At 41.3% G+C, this 16,578-nt stretch overlaps 2 protein-coding genes across 7 annotated transcripts in view; one reads left to right on the top strand and one right to left on the bottom strand.

The window, feature by feature from the left end:
• LOC135487511 (ras-associating and dilute domain-containing protein-like) overlaps positions 1-15,133 on the bottom strand; it is a 33,417-nt gene extending 18,284 nt beyond the window's left edge. For both annotated transcript variants that reach the window (XM_064771262.1, XM_064771272.1), the window contains exon 1: positions 15,102-15,133. The gene's annotated coding sequence lies outside the window, so the exon portion shown is untranslated. The remainder of the gene's footprint in view (positions 1-15,101) is intronic.
• Positions 1,504-15,152, top strand: LOC135487525 (potassium voltage-gated channel protein egl-36-like). Of its 5 annotated transcripts, none has more exons than XM_064771309.1 (4): positions 8,785-10,089; positions 11,540-12,046; positions 12,344-13,029; positions 15,077-15,152. In XM_064771309.1, exons 1-4 carry the CDS (start codon positions 10,072-10,074, stop codon positions 15,087-15,089), a joined length of 1,224 nt encoding a protein of 407 aa, XP_064627379.1. In that variant the 5' UTR covers positions 8,785-10,071; the 3' UTR covers positions 15,090-15,152. The 5 variants fall into 5 exon arrangements, with proteins under 5 accessions (XP_064627360.1, XP_064627369.1, XP_064627379.1 ...); XM_064771319.1 differs by lacking the exon at positions 15,077-15,152 and having other exon boundaries at positions 12,344-12,370; positions 12,901-15,045; XM_064771290.1 differs by lacking the exons at positions 8,785-10,089; positions 15,077-15,152 and adding an exon at positions 1,504-2,933 and having other exon boundaries at positions 12,344-15,045.
• Positions 15,153-16,578: the final 1,426 nt, after the last annotated feature.

The following is a 16,578-nucleotide window of genomic DNA, read 5'->3' as shown; positions in this document are numbered from 1 at the left end:
CGCCAATTATGAAACACGTCTCTCGATAGTTAAACAACTAATCACAGACGGTGCAAAAGGAAATGCGTGTTCCAATGTAGTAAAGATTACTTTAAGATTAGTTATTTTTGCTAATTAATTTTAAGAGTGTGTCGGCTGATGGCGCGTACGTGACATTGCAATGAGTTTGCCACATACCTCTATTTGTTGCGCAGTTTGACGGTTTTCAGCGCTACAAGTTGGTGAAATGTTTTGGAAAAATGATGTTTTTGATTCAAACTTTTCATGAACAATCTGATCTTAATGCAATGACGCTTTGAACAAATACAATCCAACGCAATATACGCAGAAATTCAGCAAGTGTAAATCCATAATGACATGATCAGATTGTTTTCAGTCTTTGCGTGGCATGTATACATATTTTCTACGAGTTATCAAAAGTCTTTAAAAAACTTGAGCACATGATTGTTATAATCCATGGACCCACTGGTGAGATGTTACAATGACCTCGTGCCACTAAGGCACTGTGATATTCTAAGCTCCAGGATAAGCGCCTAAAACTAATGCCTGAATCACCGACTAAAACCATGAAATACCAATTCGCAGTGTTCCGCGCTAAATGGAGTGTGTTGTTGGAGAAGAACAACTTCCAAGGGGAATTCCTATCTCCCTTGGACTCCCCTTAATCTGGTCGTATTTGGTGGTTGTTATGTGAACGACCCTGCCGCCATGTAAACGTGTAATGCCCTCAAAACCTTGGCCTCCACTTCCCGTGCTTCATGTATATTCACGATATAGCATAATCAGATCAAATCCAAGAAGACCTAACAAAATGTTACTTGTAAGCTAAAAAAATAATTTGTTGATGGCCAATATAATATCTGTATAAACAAGTTCAATTGAGTATCACTGGTACTTAGTTGTGGCATTCGCTGCCTGTTTCTAACTTGTTTTTAAAATGTTCCTCCATCTATTCATTTTTCTCACTGCACAATACAGCACTGCACTCTGTTGAATGTACTATTATGTACGATTGAATAAATAAATAAATAAAAACAACAAAATTCTACACAATTCCCGCCCGCTCTGGCTTCGCCATATGGAGAGGTTGTGCTCGGTTCTTTTCCGACACCCACACCGACTTCATCTCCGAGAACGACAGTGATCTTTATAATAAAGCGCCCCGGTTTTTACAGCAATAGTCAAAAAATATTATGTAATGTACATGAGTCTACTTCTTAGGGGTGGATGGCCAATATGGACACATCTTACAGATGATACCAAGCATTCATAAAGACTAACGTATTAACTGAGATGTCGTGAAAGACACATCTATCCCATCAGGGGAAACATCCTTCGAAGCAAATGTCAGGTGTGTGAATCTAGACGGGTAAATTTTAATCCATCTCACCAGATGGAGTGATCCTCAATTAAGTGACACTGGGGAGATTGGATCACACATCGCACTCTTCCTTACCTCAGATAAGGATGAATCGGAAGGATGTGCAGATCTAATACTCGTTCTGGAGTGCCTTGAGTGATTTTCCAACATCATGAATAGGATGAGGGTAATCGGTCATACAGTATTCATGGATCTGAGGTGTGCGACGGATCCGGCCAGTGCCTGGAAGCTATCTGTCATCGATTTTTTTCCTTCTTGAGATAGGCAACATACCGAGGGTTTGCGCTCTATAGCCCACAATGAAGAACAGTAAACGTAAATGGCAAACGCATGGTTACCAATCGGAGGGGTTTCACTAACTGACAGTTATCGACGCAGCTGTCGTATAGCTCCCGTATAGGCTAATGCATGTAGGAAGCTACGGCATTTCGCTCATGTGGGAAATGGATCCTAAGGGATTTCAGTGCTATTGATTTGTTGTTCCCTGAGTACTGATAGTTAGCATGAGGATGGGATGAAGCCCACGACCTATTTGGCAATAAGGATCGTGGTAAATTGTGATTCAGCGTCTCGACATTGAAGTGCTTTGCTGACTAGACGACCGTGCTTTCTGTTTTATGACAAGCAAGATGCAACACACGCCGCTGAAGCGATCGAGACATAGGCCTACGCCGAAATTGTTCAGTCACCGATGGTTTGTTCCTTGAGATAACCTCGAGCGCTGGTAGCATACATCGAGTAGGATATATATGACGATAAGGACAGTGGGAAGTTATAATTCATCTGTTTCTCCGAGTGCCGCAGCAACAATGAGTGAAGAGGGAGGCGAGTGATGCCTGATGCTAGCAGCATCAACAAGGATTGTGGCCTCTTGGGGAATGTGCTCAAAGGAGAGAATATGGATCTGTCATCGATTTATATTTTGGAGAAAGGCATGAAATAGGATGAACCATTTGTTAATATCCTTTATAAAAAGTACAGCAGCAAACGTATTGTGTCATTGATGTGCTTCTACACAGTCACAAGAAAATGAAGTGTAGGGGTTACCCACTTTATCTCTGGTGATCGAGGACACTCTCGTGTTTCGCAATGTCTGCTATAGCAGCAGTCAATTAAATCAGGATTTTGCCGTCGGGGAAATAATGTGCCTGACAAGGCTATAACTCAAGAGGAACTGCTTGTGAGCATCATACTCGTGGACCACATCTGGTGGATATTGATTGAGGTAGCTTGGAATACAGTTTCAGCGGTATACCAGAGAGATGAGGATCTCATTTATTCAGTGTACGTGTTTACCCATGCTACAGATTGAATACAATTCGTCATTTTCCTACAGAGGTACATCTGGAGGCTCATGAAGACTAGTGCTTGTAACTACCTGCTTATGACGTTTGACATTCTATCATGGGACATTTTGTAACAGTAATTGCAATATTGTGCTAATGTCAGAGAACATCTGTCAGAATGCGGAAAACAACAATGTGATCGGAAGACCATCACAAACACGGGTTTTTGATTGCACCAGATCTATGCAATGGAGAACTCAGTTGAGGTAAGTCAACAACAGGGTATGCCCTCACTTCTTTCCAACCTTATTTGATGTTACCCTCTTGCTCTTCGCCCTTTGCTACATTTGCAAGCTTTGTAGTCAGGACACCCTTTCCCACTACTTCCAGCAAACCCTCCTGCAAGATTAGACTCTTCCGGAGGAAGATGACGGCATGGATTTAATCAACATCAACATCAGAGGAACACCCTTCCTCGCACCAAGAGAGACTATTCTCAAAATCCCGGACTCTCGCCTAGCTGTTGCATTGCATTCACAGCAAGGGTACAATGGCGAACTTTGTGCGTACTACTTTAACCGGAAGCCCGATTTGTTTAGCATCATCCTTGAAGCTCACAGCGAAGGAGAGGTGCACGTACCGTCAGAGACATGCGCCATCGAAGTACTCAACGAAATGGAGTATTGGAACATTCCTAGGTCGATGATTGCACCTTGTTGTACAGGGAAGTGTACTTCAGCTATTGCGGAGAAGACAATTGCTCTTACCGTCAGGGAACAAATACTTGGCAACTTCGAGAAATCAATCGGTTGTCTGGAGGAGAGTCATGGTTGGAAGAAGAGGGCGACAGAATTGTGGGTTTTCCTTGAGTTCCCGGTCTCATCAACGAAAGCAAAGGTACTTTGTACTTGTCACATCATCTCTGAATTGATGAAATATTCCCTTAGCATTATCAACTGTCAGAATACGGCTAAAAACTTCAGTTAGAGGTATCGTGACATGAACCATCTTTAGATCATGACCATCAAAACCTTTAAGGTTCTGATATCGCCATCTCCTTGAAAAAGGTCTTCAGCAGATCGGACTGTTCTTCAGATAGGGTGCATATATCATCTTGGCAATATTCTTAAACGTATCAGCAGAAAAATGGACAGAAATGTGCTATCACTTATCAGGCTGTTGTCGGATTACGATATCGATTTACAAAGGACAACATTTGAAAAGTGGTCGCTGCGATTTCTGTCATTGTCTGATTGTCCAACCTATCTGAACTAAAATGTCTTTCGCTCAAAATATTTTTTTCCTCTTTCAGTGTTGGTCAGTTTTCATGGCTTCAATGGTGATTCTTTGGATGTTGTTCACAATGCTGATATGCGACGTAAACTTCAGAGATCCTCTTCCTACAAACTGGACCTACCCAACGGATGATCAAGTTCTCGCTTTGGTCCAGTCGGAAAAGTGGGCCAGACTCTGGTTATCCCCCTTCGTAGGCACTCCCTACCTTATCATTGATATTTTTGTAACCCTAATTATACTCTTTGATTTGATAGTACGGATAGTGACCTGTCCTTACAAACGGGTGTTTTATACGTCGGCAAAATTAATCGAAGTTATCGTAGTGTTTCTAAATGTCACATTTCAAACAATGAGCGTTCCGCTTCTGATTGCTAGGATCGAGATTACCCCAGGTTTAAGACTTATGTTTCTGGGCTACGTCTCAGTTGGGATGCTGAGACCACTTCTTCTAATTCGCCTGTCAAATGCTTTCGTTGGTCTTAGAGTTTTGATTATGGTGGTGGCTAAAAGTGCTTCAGAGCTCCTGACCATTATGTCCTTCACGGTCTGTGGTGTTTTGTTTTTCAGCGTGTTCATCTTCCTCGCCGAGCTCGGGACTGATGGTGTCTTCATGTCTCCTTGGGAGGGATGTTGGTGGTCAGTGATCACTATGTCGACCGTTGGTTACGGTGACATGTACCCTCACGCGTGGCCGGGATACTTCGTGGGGACTTTTTGTACTTTCTGTGGGCTGATGATTACCGGTTTATCCATACCGATCCTGAGTAGTAACTTCAACAGTTATTACAACCATGTGCACACCACCATGGCAGAGATTTGTGACTATATGAAGATCGCAGAACTAGAATCGGACAAGAAGAATTGATGAAGAGGCACGGGTGTTAAATGACATTTGGCTCAAAAGGATGGCCCAGAATGGAGACAGAAGTGCTTATTGGTTTGGGCCCAAGACTGGCCTACGAAATATTTATAGCTATAGTAGGTTCTAAAAGTGAGTGATCTCGGGAGTGAAACAGGTTTATCGAAGGGTTGGTAAAGAAAGGGCCATGCACAGAAACTTTATTCATATTTTGAAGGCAGTTTGAAGGTAAATCGGCACGTATTAGGCTTCAGTATTAAGCTAAAGATGCTCATGAATTTGTCATTCTACATGTCCGTATTGCTAACGAAAAATCAACATATAATATATTTTTTATCATTCTTGCAAATCTCTTTGTCGTGTATACATGTACTTAGCATTTTTAGCTCAGCTGACAAAAGTCAGCGGAGCTAGTCAAATAGCTATTCGATTGGTGTCCGTCCTTCCATCTAGCCATCTGTAGACAAAGTTGGGCATTTTGTAATCATACAACCGAGGCACTTCAAATCTAGTCTTGCTTAAAACACCGCAGAAAATGTTGCTTACGGAAAAAAATTTGGGCGATTCGACTCAAATTCAGCTCCCCAGGGGGCGAAATGCGTAAATGAAAAAACAATTTTTTGACGCTCTATTCAAGCAGATAAAAGCTTGAAATAAAGTTGAAAAGGTCTTCATGATACAGAAGTTTTGATATAAAATAGATTAGTGTCGATTTATATCACCAGTTGGCGGTAGTGAGCAAAACTGTTGTTTGACCCCGGATGACCCCGCTTTAAATTTCCCGCCGGTTACCTGGAGTACTATCATCAAGAAAATGGCGGTGATCTTTTTATTTCTACCGGAGCGATGATTTTGTAAGTGACAAATTTTCTTTTTAAGCCTTTACGGAAACGTATTTTGGTACGAAACTTCACACGTTTATAAAAAAGATCAACGAGAATGTGTTCAAATGCCCTCATAACGATGAGTTCAACAGAATTTGGTCAAAACAACCTTCGAATGGAGTCAACTTTCTTTGCGAAATTGAAGCGACGACCTCATTATTTATCGTAATTTATGCAGATCTGAGTCCAGCTGATGGGCGATGTTTTGATTTGTGTTCAAACTATTGGAAACTTCGGAAATTAGTTCTATTAGTTCTACTATTCTGTAGGAGTATATTATAGCCATTGATGTTGACAGCTAAAAGCACGAAAACTTTGTTCAGGTTTCTCGTCCAATCACGTGACCTCTCCAACACTCGATAATGCACTCTTTTCGTCCACGTTTTAGGCCAATCTTCGGCCTGAACATGAAATCTAATAAGCGCAGTACTTAAATCAGATGTTTCTCTCGCCTTGAAAACATTCCTGGGTAAAATCCATTGAGATTAGCCGAGTTAATCCACTTTTTCCGTGCCTAAAATCTCTGCCGCTGAATTCTATAAATAGAAACTATTAACATCGCGGCAGTGTGGTTCCCATTGTGCGCCCTCCCACTTCACACCATGTCAGGAACTTTTACGGAGAGAGAGGGCGTGCGGTAAGAAGAATGGCCAAAATGACGTCACGTTTTCCTGGCAATGTCTCTTGCCAGACCAGTCAAGCATTGGGAAAGCATCTTTAATTCAGACAACGTTAGAACTAGAAAAACGAATATGTTAATTTGCAAAATTAAAAGCAGATTTCACCACTAACCTGCCAAATCGGAATACGACGGCGCAAAATGTTCTCGCTTTCCTCCTGCTAAAAAACCTTGTTCCTGCACTCCTATTTTAATTTAATATGATATGATCTGTTTTCACTTTTTTGTAATTAAATGGTATTCATATAATGAGATCAATAGTAGTGTCCGTGTCAGATCCCATCATGGAGGTATAAATAATTATTTATACCTCCATGATCCCATCGTTCAACTAGTCTTCTCTCCCCAGGTGCCTCACACGGACCTTCACGTCCCCATACTCAAGCCCAACTCTTACAATATCGCCCTCAAAACAACCCTGGAGTCATGAATTCACAGGTGCTCCTGTGAAATCTCAGTTCTAGTTTATTTATCAAACTTTATCGAGGGTTACCCGGTTAGCGAATCGAATGGATGTGTCGATCGTCGGGCGGATTGATATGTGGTTAGGTTGTGCGTCCAAGGTGATTACTAATAGGTCATTCAGTTAGTTTGAGAAAGATCATGATCATGAAGATGCGTGTTGTGTTATCATAACTGGAAAATAAGTTGAAGTAATTATTAGTACTACGATTCTTACATGAGTAAAAAGTAGACGTTTTAAGCAACACAATAATGTTGCTCCCATTTTTTGGCTCACCGTAGGGGAGTCTATGTAATACCGCAGTGTCCGTCGTCCGTCGTCGTATCCTATTTCCAAAACAGTGGCACGTTTCTTAACCGCTAGGGCTATGAACTGAACTTGAAACTTTGTACACAGCACCCCCTAGGTCAGGTGACCTCTGACACTGAATTTCGGTCCGATCTGATTCTCAACTTGGCCACCAGGGGGCCAAATGTCGATATCTAAAAAGTGTGATATCTCGCTTATTAGTGACTTGTTTTCGATGAAACTTGTGTTGTAGGTACTCATAGCAAATATACATCTTATATCATACGGGTTTTTAATTTGACCTACTTTTCAAGTTCACAGAGGTCATATGGCGTAAATTGGCCGTTAGAGTGTAAACTATGGCACGTTTCTTAACCACTAAAGCTATGAACTTGAAACTTAGTACATATAACCCCCTATATCACATAGCCTCTGGTGCTGAATTTCAGTTTGATCTGATCCTCAACTTTGCCACCAGGGGGCCAAAAGTGGAAATCTAAAAAGTGTGATATTTCGCTTATAAGTGACTTGTTTTCGATAAAATTTTTATGGTAGGTACTCTTAGGAAGAATTCATCACATATCTTACGAGTTTTCAATTTGACCTACTTTTCAAGGTCACAGAGGTCATATGGCGTAAATTGGCCGTCAGAGTGTAAACTATGGCACGTTTCTTAACCAGTAAAGCTATGAACTTGAAACTTGGTGCATATAACCCCCTACATCCGATAACATTTGATGCCGAATTTTGGCCTGATCTGAGTCTTTATTCGGCCACCAGGGGGCCATAATGGAAAAAGGAAGAAGTGCAATATCTTGCTTATTTGAGTGAATTGTTTTCGATAAAATTTTTATGGCAGGGACTTCTAGCAAGGATACACCACATGTCCTACGATATTTGGATTTGACCTCCTTTTCTAGGTCACAGAGGTCAAATGGCGTAAATTGGCCATTAGAGTGTAACTATGGCACGTTTCTTAACTGCTGAAGCTATGAACTTGAAAGTTGGTACATGTAACCCCCTACATCAGATAATCTCTGACACCGAATTTTGGCCTGATCTGATTCTTGATTTGGCCACCAGGGGGTCAAAACTGAAAAAGTAGGACGTGCAATATCTCGCTTATTAATGACTTTTTTTCGATGAATTTTTTATTGCAGGGACTCTTAGCAATCACACGATATCTTGTTGATGTCGTAGACAATTATTGGTTAGATCATAAACTTATATATACTGCCCTGTCTTATTACTTGACATCAATACACATCTAAAAAAAGTCTTCATGCCTGATTGTGTTTACCATATTCACCTCTAAACTAAGCATGATCCTGCCTACTAAAAGATGTATACGGTGAGCACAATGGCCCCTGGCCGTTTCATTCTGTAAAGCTATACTGAACTAGGGATATCTTCCGTTGCCTCCTGTAATATTTACATACCATGGCTGATTAGTTCAATCATATTTCATCCAGCTGGCAGCTCTGCATTGGAAATTTTAGTGGTATAACGTGTTCTCTTGACCTTCAAACAGTAGTATAAAGCCGACATTTACTACTTTATACCCTCAGTCCTATGTTATTAGGTCATCCAGCTGAGCGCCAGGCCCTTGGGCCTCTTGTTTCATTTCCAACCGCACAACTTTTTAATAAAAAAGTCTGAATTGAAATTGCTTTGTCGCTGGTCATTTTGATATAGGTTACATTTACGACGATGAAATTAACATCATCTACAGGATAAACGCTCTTCTCATACTGAAAAGTAGGGGTGGGGGGGATTCCACCAACTTCATGTAAAAGTACTTCCAAGAATTATTGCGTAGCTTCATTTGAATATTAATCGCAAAACGCAGCCAACGATATATACATGTACATGTGATGGTCTTGCGTATAAGAAACTTGGTCCGCCATCGATTTTTGTTCCTCCAGGGAAACTGATAGTTAGCCTCGGGATTGGTATACCATGCGATTCACGGACGTTCTGCAACAGTGAGAGAGGTGGTCGCTTATGATCATCGCCTTTGCTTCAGCTGGAAATTGAAGGATACGGCGGCTTTGTGTTAAACCAAAGAGGAAAATCATGCTCATTGATTTTTTGTTCCTTGTGGTAATAGTTATTTAGCATATTATGCTGATGCTCTACCTGGTATGTAGAGGGGCAGATATGGTCATTCGCGGTCGCTCTGAAGCGTCGGAACAGCTGGAGAAGCGAGAGCGTCCTAACAGAAAGGAGAAGCAACTGGTGTTTTTATCATTCTGCTCGCTGATCCAGCACCGCTGGGAAATAGTCTAATGGAAAGAAGCTGGTACTGTCATTAAGTTTATGTTCCACACCGAATCTTATGCTATAGCCGGCTCAACGACAGTCATGACAGTGGCAGCTCTTTGTGTGCTTTTGCAACCATAGAGAGAGGCTAGTGCTCTTATCGAACGAGAAGCAACGTCTGCTAGATGTAGGCAATTGGTGCTGTAATACTGTATTGCCATCGGGAAAATAATAGTTTTTACAGTAGGCTATAATTGAGCTGCACCTCATGATGTGCATCAAACTGCGTGAACCACATCTGGTAGCTGGTGATCGAGTTAATTTGGAACGGTGGAACAAGACGAGGATTCTATTTGTTCAGTGTGCAGCTGACTCTACTGCTTTGTGTATTGGATTGACAATGCCATAGGAATAAAACCCATCATTTCCTTACAGAACCACATTTGTGATTTATAGAATAACAACATTAGAATAGCAATAGCATTGTCGCCTGGTTACGACTCTCCTATCTGGCATGGGGCAAACGCATTACAAACACGTTGAAGCACCAATCAGCGCAATACTGTCGCATACGTCCCAGAACAGCATTGACAACTACTAGAAAACGGAAAAGACCCACGTGACTACTACCACCATGCTGCAACACACGTGTCTGATCTAATTAGTCTACGGAATGGATAATCATATTGAGGTAAGTGAAAGTGGCACCACCTGTTGCCATGCGTCCCTTTTTACCTTCATGAGGGGAAGGTTTTCATCACGATCAAAATGACTTTTAGTTCTATTGCTCGCCTGTGGAAATATCGGTGACCTGATGAAGTACCTCACTGTACGTACAACATTCGTAACACAAACCAACTCTGGCCCAGTCACAGCCCAACTCTGACCATTTTGTGTGGCCGTCACGATGTACTGTTAGCCTCTGTTACACTTTATTGCGAATTGCATGGCCGACCACAATACCCACATGTGCAAAGCTAGCTTCAGCTATATGTTTAATTTAATCAATTTACCATAACATAAACAGTCGGACATGAATGTTATCCTTCAGTGGATAGTAAATGGGAGTTCAAACATGATTAACTTGGCTGGAATTATGCTGCGCATACATGGCGATGATATTATGTGATGGCCCACTTGGTTAGCATGGGAATCAATTCTAAATCAAGTAGGCAACCAGTAAGAATGTTGGTGGTAAGACAATTCTCTCCAAAAATCTTTCCGCAGATAACGACAATTCATATATGTAGGCTACAAGTAATCATAAAACTGATGTTGCGGAGAATACTGTTAATTGGGTTAGACTCCACCCATCAAGAGGAAATCAGGGGTAATTGTTTGTGCGCAGGGCCGGAGAACCGAACATTAACCCCTGATTTCCTCAGTACGGACTCCATTGCACCAGCTCATGAATGAATGATTCTTGTCGAATGCTGGGCTGGACAGGGTTCCCTTCTATCTTTGCTGGCAAGATGCGATATTCTCGCAAAAAAAGGAGAGCATGGTTAATACTATCTCCTGGCTGCTTGGTTAAAATGTCACATAAAAGATGATTTATTGTCCCAAGGCGATACTTGACAAGTCAAATACCTTTTAGTGATAGCTTCCTGATTGATGCCACGGTAAAACAAGGCGCAGCATCGTCATCCATCATCGCGTTGAATAGAGAACCAATACCATAATCGCAGGCAGCCTATAGCTAATGTAATTCTCTCTCAGCGGTCGCTGTCACTGTTGTGAAGGCACACTGTCAGCCGTCGATTGCTTCGAATATTGAGCTGGGTAATCGACATTGTCGACGGATGAATAATCGCCAACCTTTGGCAATACCTGGTGAACACCAAAGACGACTTGCCTTTGCTTTCACGGGTGACGAAATCAGGATGCATATGACCTGTCTGGCACTGGACGTCCAGACATCCATAATGCCAGATACATGTACGTTTACACGTGCTTGATGCATTGAAAGCCAATTGGGGGCCGGAGATTAGAATTTTGCTGAAAGCTATAAATGTTCAGCTAGGATACTTAATCGGAGACACGACCAAGCTGAAATCAGTTTCAACGACACTGCTAGTGCAATGTGCAAGTTCTGTTATATGGAAGAATTGAAGTATCCTATTACAACTATGTACTTTCAGAATGCCCTCCTGCATGATCGGACTCTTTCAGAGGAAGACGATGACACTGATTTGATTCACGTCAACATCAGAGGAACATGCTTCCTCACGCCAAGAGAGACTATTCTCAAAATCTCAGACTCTCGCCTAGCTGTTGCACTGAATACACAGCAAGGATACAACGACAAACTTTGTGCATACTACTTTAACCGGGAGCCGGATCTCTTTAGGATCATCCTACAAGCTCACAGCCAGGGCGAGGTGCACATACCGTCAGAGACGTGCGCCATCGAAGTACTCAACGAGATGGAGTTTTGGAACATTCCTAGGTCGATGATTGCACCTTGTTGTACGGGGAAGTGTACATCAGCTATTGTGGAGAAGACAATTGCTCTGACCGTCAGGGAACAAATACTTGGCAACTTCGAGAAATCAATCGGTTGTCTGGAGGAAAGCCATGGTTGGAGGAGGAGAGCGACGGAACTGTGGGTTTTCCTTGAGTTCCCGGTGTCGTCAGTAAAAGCCAAGGTAGGTAGACTTATTTCTGACAGGTACATGTATACATGCATATGGTAAAAAAGGCTGTAGTTGGAAAAATGGCACGACACGTCATATTTGAACGTGAAACGTCTTAAGGCAACGTTCGGGCAACGCTCGGATAGGTAATTTATAACAGGTATGATTGTCATCAGCTCGTTGATTCGAACGACTTTAGCCGTAGCATGAAAAAAGCAAGTCTATCGGTCAAGGACTTGTACCGTAAAGTAATTTAAGTACATTGCAAAGTGTAAGGTGTCTGGTAAGTTTTTCTTCCTCTAATTTCAGTGTTGGTCAGTGTTCATGGCTTCAATGGTGATTCTCTGGACGTTATTTACCATGCTCATGTGCGACGTGAACTTTAGGGATCCTCTTTCTGCCAACTGGACCCACCCAGTAGACGTAGATGATCGAGTTCTCGCATTGTTCAAGTCAGAAAAGTGGGCGAGACTGTGGCTATCCCCCTACGCTGGCAATCCCTACCTCATTATTGATGTTTTCGTAACCCTGATTATACTATTTGATTTAACAGTACGAATCGTGACCTGCACCGAGAAAAGGGTGTTTTATACGTCAGCAAAATTAGTCGAAGTTATCGTAGTGTTTCTAAATGTCACATTTCAGACAATGAGCGTCCCGCTTCTGCTGGCTAGGATCGAGATTACCCCAAGTTTAAGATACATGTTTCTGGGCTACGTCTCAGTTGGGATGCTAAGACCATTTCTTATAATTCGCCTGTCGAATGCTTTCGTTGGTCTCAGAGTGCTGATGATGGTGTTGGCAAAAAGCGCTACCGAACTCGTGACCATTATATCATTCATGGTCTGTGGTGTATTGTTTTTCAGCGTGTTCATCTTCCTCGCCGAGCTCGGGACTGATGGTGTCTTCATGTCTCCTTGGGAGGGATGTTGGTGGTCCGTGATAACCATGTCAACCGTTGGTTACGGTGACATGTACCCTCACGGGTGGCCGGGGTACGTCGTAGGTATATTTTGTACTTTATCTGGCATTATCATAACGGGCTTATCCATACCGATCCTGAGCGGCAACTTTAACAGTTATTACAACCATGTGCATATGGCAATGGCAGAGATCCGGGAGTATATGAACAACAACAGAATCACATGAACAGATCTAGTGAAGAGATATGGGTATGCATTGGCATGTTGTTCTAAGAAAAAAAGAAAGCGTGATGAAAAGAAAACACACTTCGTCAAGAACCCAAGCCTGGTCTGAGAAAGAGTTATGTACTAGAGATAAATATACGTAACTTCGACATGTTCTATCAACGTCGATGGAACACTGTGCTTCCATCTGAAATCTGGGAATTAAACCACTCTCTTAATGAGAATGGTGGTCGTAGGCAGTGGTACTTTCAAATCAAACAAAATCATAAAGTAGGTATCAAAGGTTTTAAGAGCAGGACAACTGCATGTTCTCTCTTTATAAACCTAGTATGAAGTAGTATAAATATCTTCTCTGGGATCGATCAACGACTGTGCCTTTCTGACCCCAGATTAGCAACAACACACAAAACAAATCGGACATTACATCATGAACCATCGCCGGCTTCTCATGTGGTCAATTTACAGTCGTACGAGAGGACAAACAGGAGGCCTTTGATCAAGTAGGCCATTCATGCCACATGAAGGATTAAAAATAATATGGTTCCGCCGTTGATTGATCTCGAAAAGATTTATGGAAGGGTTGGGAAAGTCACCTTATTGCCCTTTTGAAAAAAACCATACGCCAATCCTGTATGTTTTGTGAAGCAAGAATGATGGATTCTGATTGGCCAGTTCGTCGAGCAGGTGTGAAGAAAATCACATTAGTTCGTGACGCCGCCGCTAATCTGGCGAGGAGCGAGCGGTGTAACGTTTTTGGTTGTTACCCAATGGGGATATCTCATTGTTTACACACAATAGACAGCCAGAGAACATGGCTTTTAACTAATTGGATTGTATCGTTCTGTAAATTGTAAAATGCTCAATAGTTCATTCTTCATTCTACTCGATAAAGATATTCTGAATGGTTATGCAATATGTTACAAATTTTATTCGTCTTGATGCATTGTATGTCGTAATATTTGCATCTTTACACCCAATTTTTAATCAACATAATATTTTTGAGTATTCTTGGAATCTCTCTATGTCGTGATTTTTGCATAAATTGTTTACATTTTCACTGCACAACTTGCTAATAAAAACATTGTTGATTGTACTTTTGTTACTGGGCTTTTTTTAGCTTTGGGGCCTGGTAAGATAAGAATAAGATTCAACATAGTGGAGATTCTCCTGATACAAACTCGTCCTAAAAAAATGATCTGCAATGTTCAGGTGTGTAATACATGTAACATTATAGGGTTTTGTTTGATGAAAATTGGCGATTTTACATTTGGAGGTACATGAAAAGTTCAAGTATGTTTTTCTTATTTTCGGGTAATGTTAACTATTACGCCGAAGGGTGAGTTTCACACAAACAAAATTAAAAAAGTTATTTTATAATTCTTTGAAAAAAACTAGCAAAACAACATTAATGTATGTAAAAGCAAATCACTTTTATGAACTTGATTAGATTAAGTTCGAATAAAAGTTAATTCACTTGACAGTTGTCAACTACCTAATTGAATTGGAATATTACGATAAGGAATGTCAAGAGTAAAAGCGGCAAACGGGCTAGACAAAATAGCGACAACAATTCTTTACTTGGAGTAATAACTCAGTTATTATCGAATTTAAAAAGAACTATACATTTGATTGAATAGAAAATCGATCCCAGTAGCGGGTGAAGTGAGTGTCATGCAGCGTTTCAGCTGTTAAATCCCTCCCTCAAATCCACTAGGGGTACTACTAACTAAGGATGGGTATTTTGAGGGAACAGCAACGTAATATCGACTTGGTGTCGACTATCGACACAATGGTGTGTGTGGTAGTGGGATTAGGTCTTAAAATATGGTTCAGAAAATCTTGAAAGGTATTCCAACTGCTTTTATGTAATACTGATGTGCCATTTCTTTCTTAGAGTGCTGCAATAAAGGTATCCCTACCTCCACTGATGACCTGGTACAGCCTCTTTTTGCATGCCTTCTCCTCCGGCGTCATGTAGAACTTCTCCACCAAGCATGGTATGATATCCTCTACCGTATCTGTTCCCCGTATCCGCAACGCCTTCACCTGATCCTGGCCGCTGGCGCTCTCCAAGTAGAATCTTAGCACACCACTGTAGTCCAATTGACCGGAGTCCTAAAAAGATACGGAAATATGGAAAATGTTAAGATTGAAATGATAAATGCCGTATCTGAATAATTTCTATAACTATCTGTACCAGTCTCTTCTGCCACTGCAACATGTTACAGCTAACACCTTCAAGGAGATGACACAGTTACAAGGAATGCCATCAAAGATGTACGGTGCGTGGTGTTTACGCGTCCTGATATCAAGGATACGACATCCCTTAAACAACAGTTAGAAAGAAACGCCTTCACACATGTATGTATTGCGTAGTGTACATGCGTCCCTTATATCGTGTCTGCATGCGCGGAAGAATGATGATGTACATGTAGTACCAGCCTTCGACGAAGTTTCTGCTCACCAACAAATCTAGAGTCTTCTGTTCCGGCGGCATTTTTTATAAATCGGTACATCGTAAGATCGAGATTTTATCATAACCGATATTCAGTTGGGCAGAATAATAGTGTAAAAGTAACTTCCGGGCACACTCCTTCACTACTTATAGTTACAAAACTGTAAGTTTTCCACCTGTTACGTTTAAGTACTGTTTTAGAACAACACAAATTCAACTAAGTCAAGTTCGATTATTCAGCAATAACTCAACTGATTATATTTGCTATCCATTTTTCAAATATTAGTTTTTTCGTGAGAAGGGAAACAAAAAGGTCATTCTGTTCTTGTAACACCTTTTTGTTAATGGTAAAGTAAGTTAGTCTAGTTGATTGGTTTTCGGCGGAAATCCCCATTGGCGCAAATGAACTGTTTGCGTGGGCTGTTTTAAATGGGTATTTCGTAATTTTGAGGAGAATGGTGACGTATTTGAGATTCTTGAGGAGAAAAATGATATTTTCTTAAACAATTTTGGTTGATGAAAATTGTTGAAACACGTCGCGAGGTGCCTCCTCTTGTTTCAGCATCTTTTTCAATACATTTCTTGAAAAACGAAACAATCGAGAAGTCAAGCCTGATGTTACCGGAACATTTATTTCTATAAAACTACCATTTCGTTCGCTTATCGAGTCCGGGTATGGTGAAAGGAAAATATCAGAAATGAACATGGACATGAGCAGAGCAGAGGTGTGAGATTCTGACGTAAGCTTTTCCAAGCATGGGAATTGGGCTTACGTACTGCAAACAAAATCGTGGAGCAACTCAAATAAACATGCCCAAATTTCTCTTTCCCAGTTCTTCCAAGATTTCAGTTTTACACTGCTTCCAAAACGAACCTCAACCAGCATCAATAACAATATCAAAAATGGAATCATACCTCACAGATTTGCTGGCAGAGACCAA

The sequence above is a fragment of the Lineus longissimus genome, chromosome 1 (genome assembly GCF_910592395.1).
Source record: "Lineus longissimus chromosome 1, tnLinLong1.2, whole genome shotgun sequence".
NCBI classification, from domain to species: domain Eukaryota; kingdom Metazoa; phylum Nemertea; class Pilidiophora; order Heteronemertea; family Lineidae; genus Lineus; species Lineus longissimus.
Note: the sequence above shows the minus strand (reverse complement) of the source record. Positions and strands in the feature narration are given on the sequence as shown.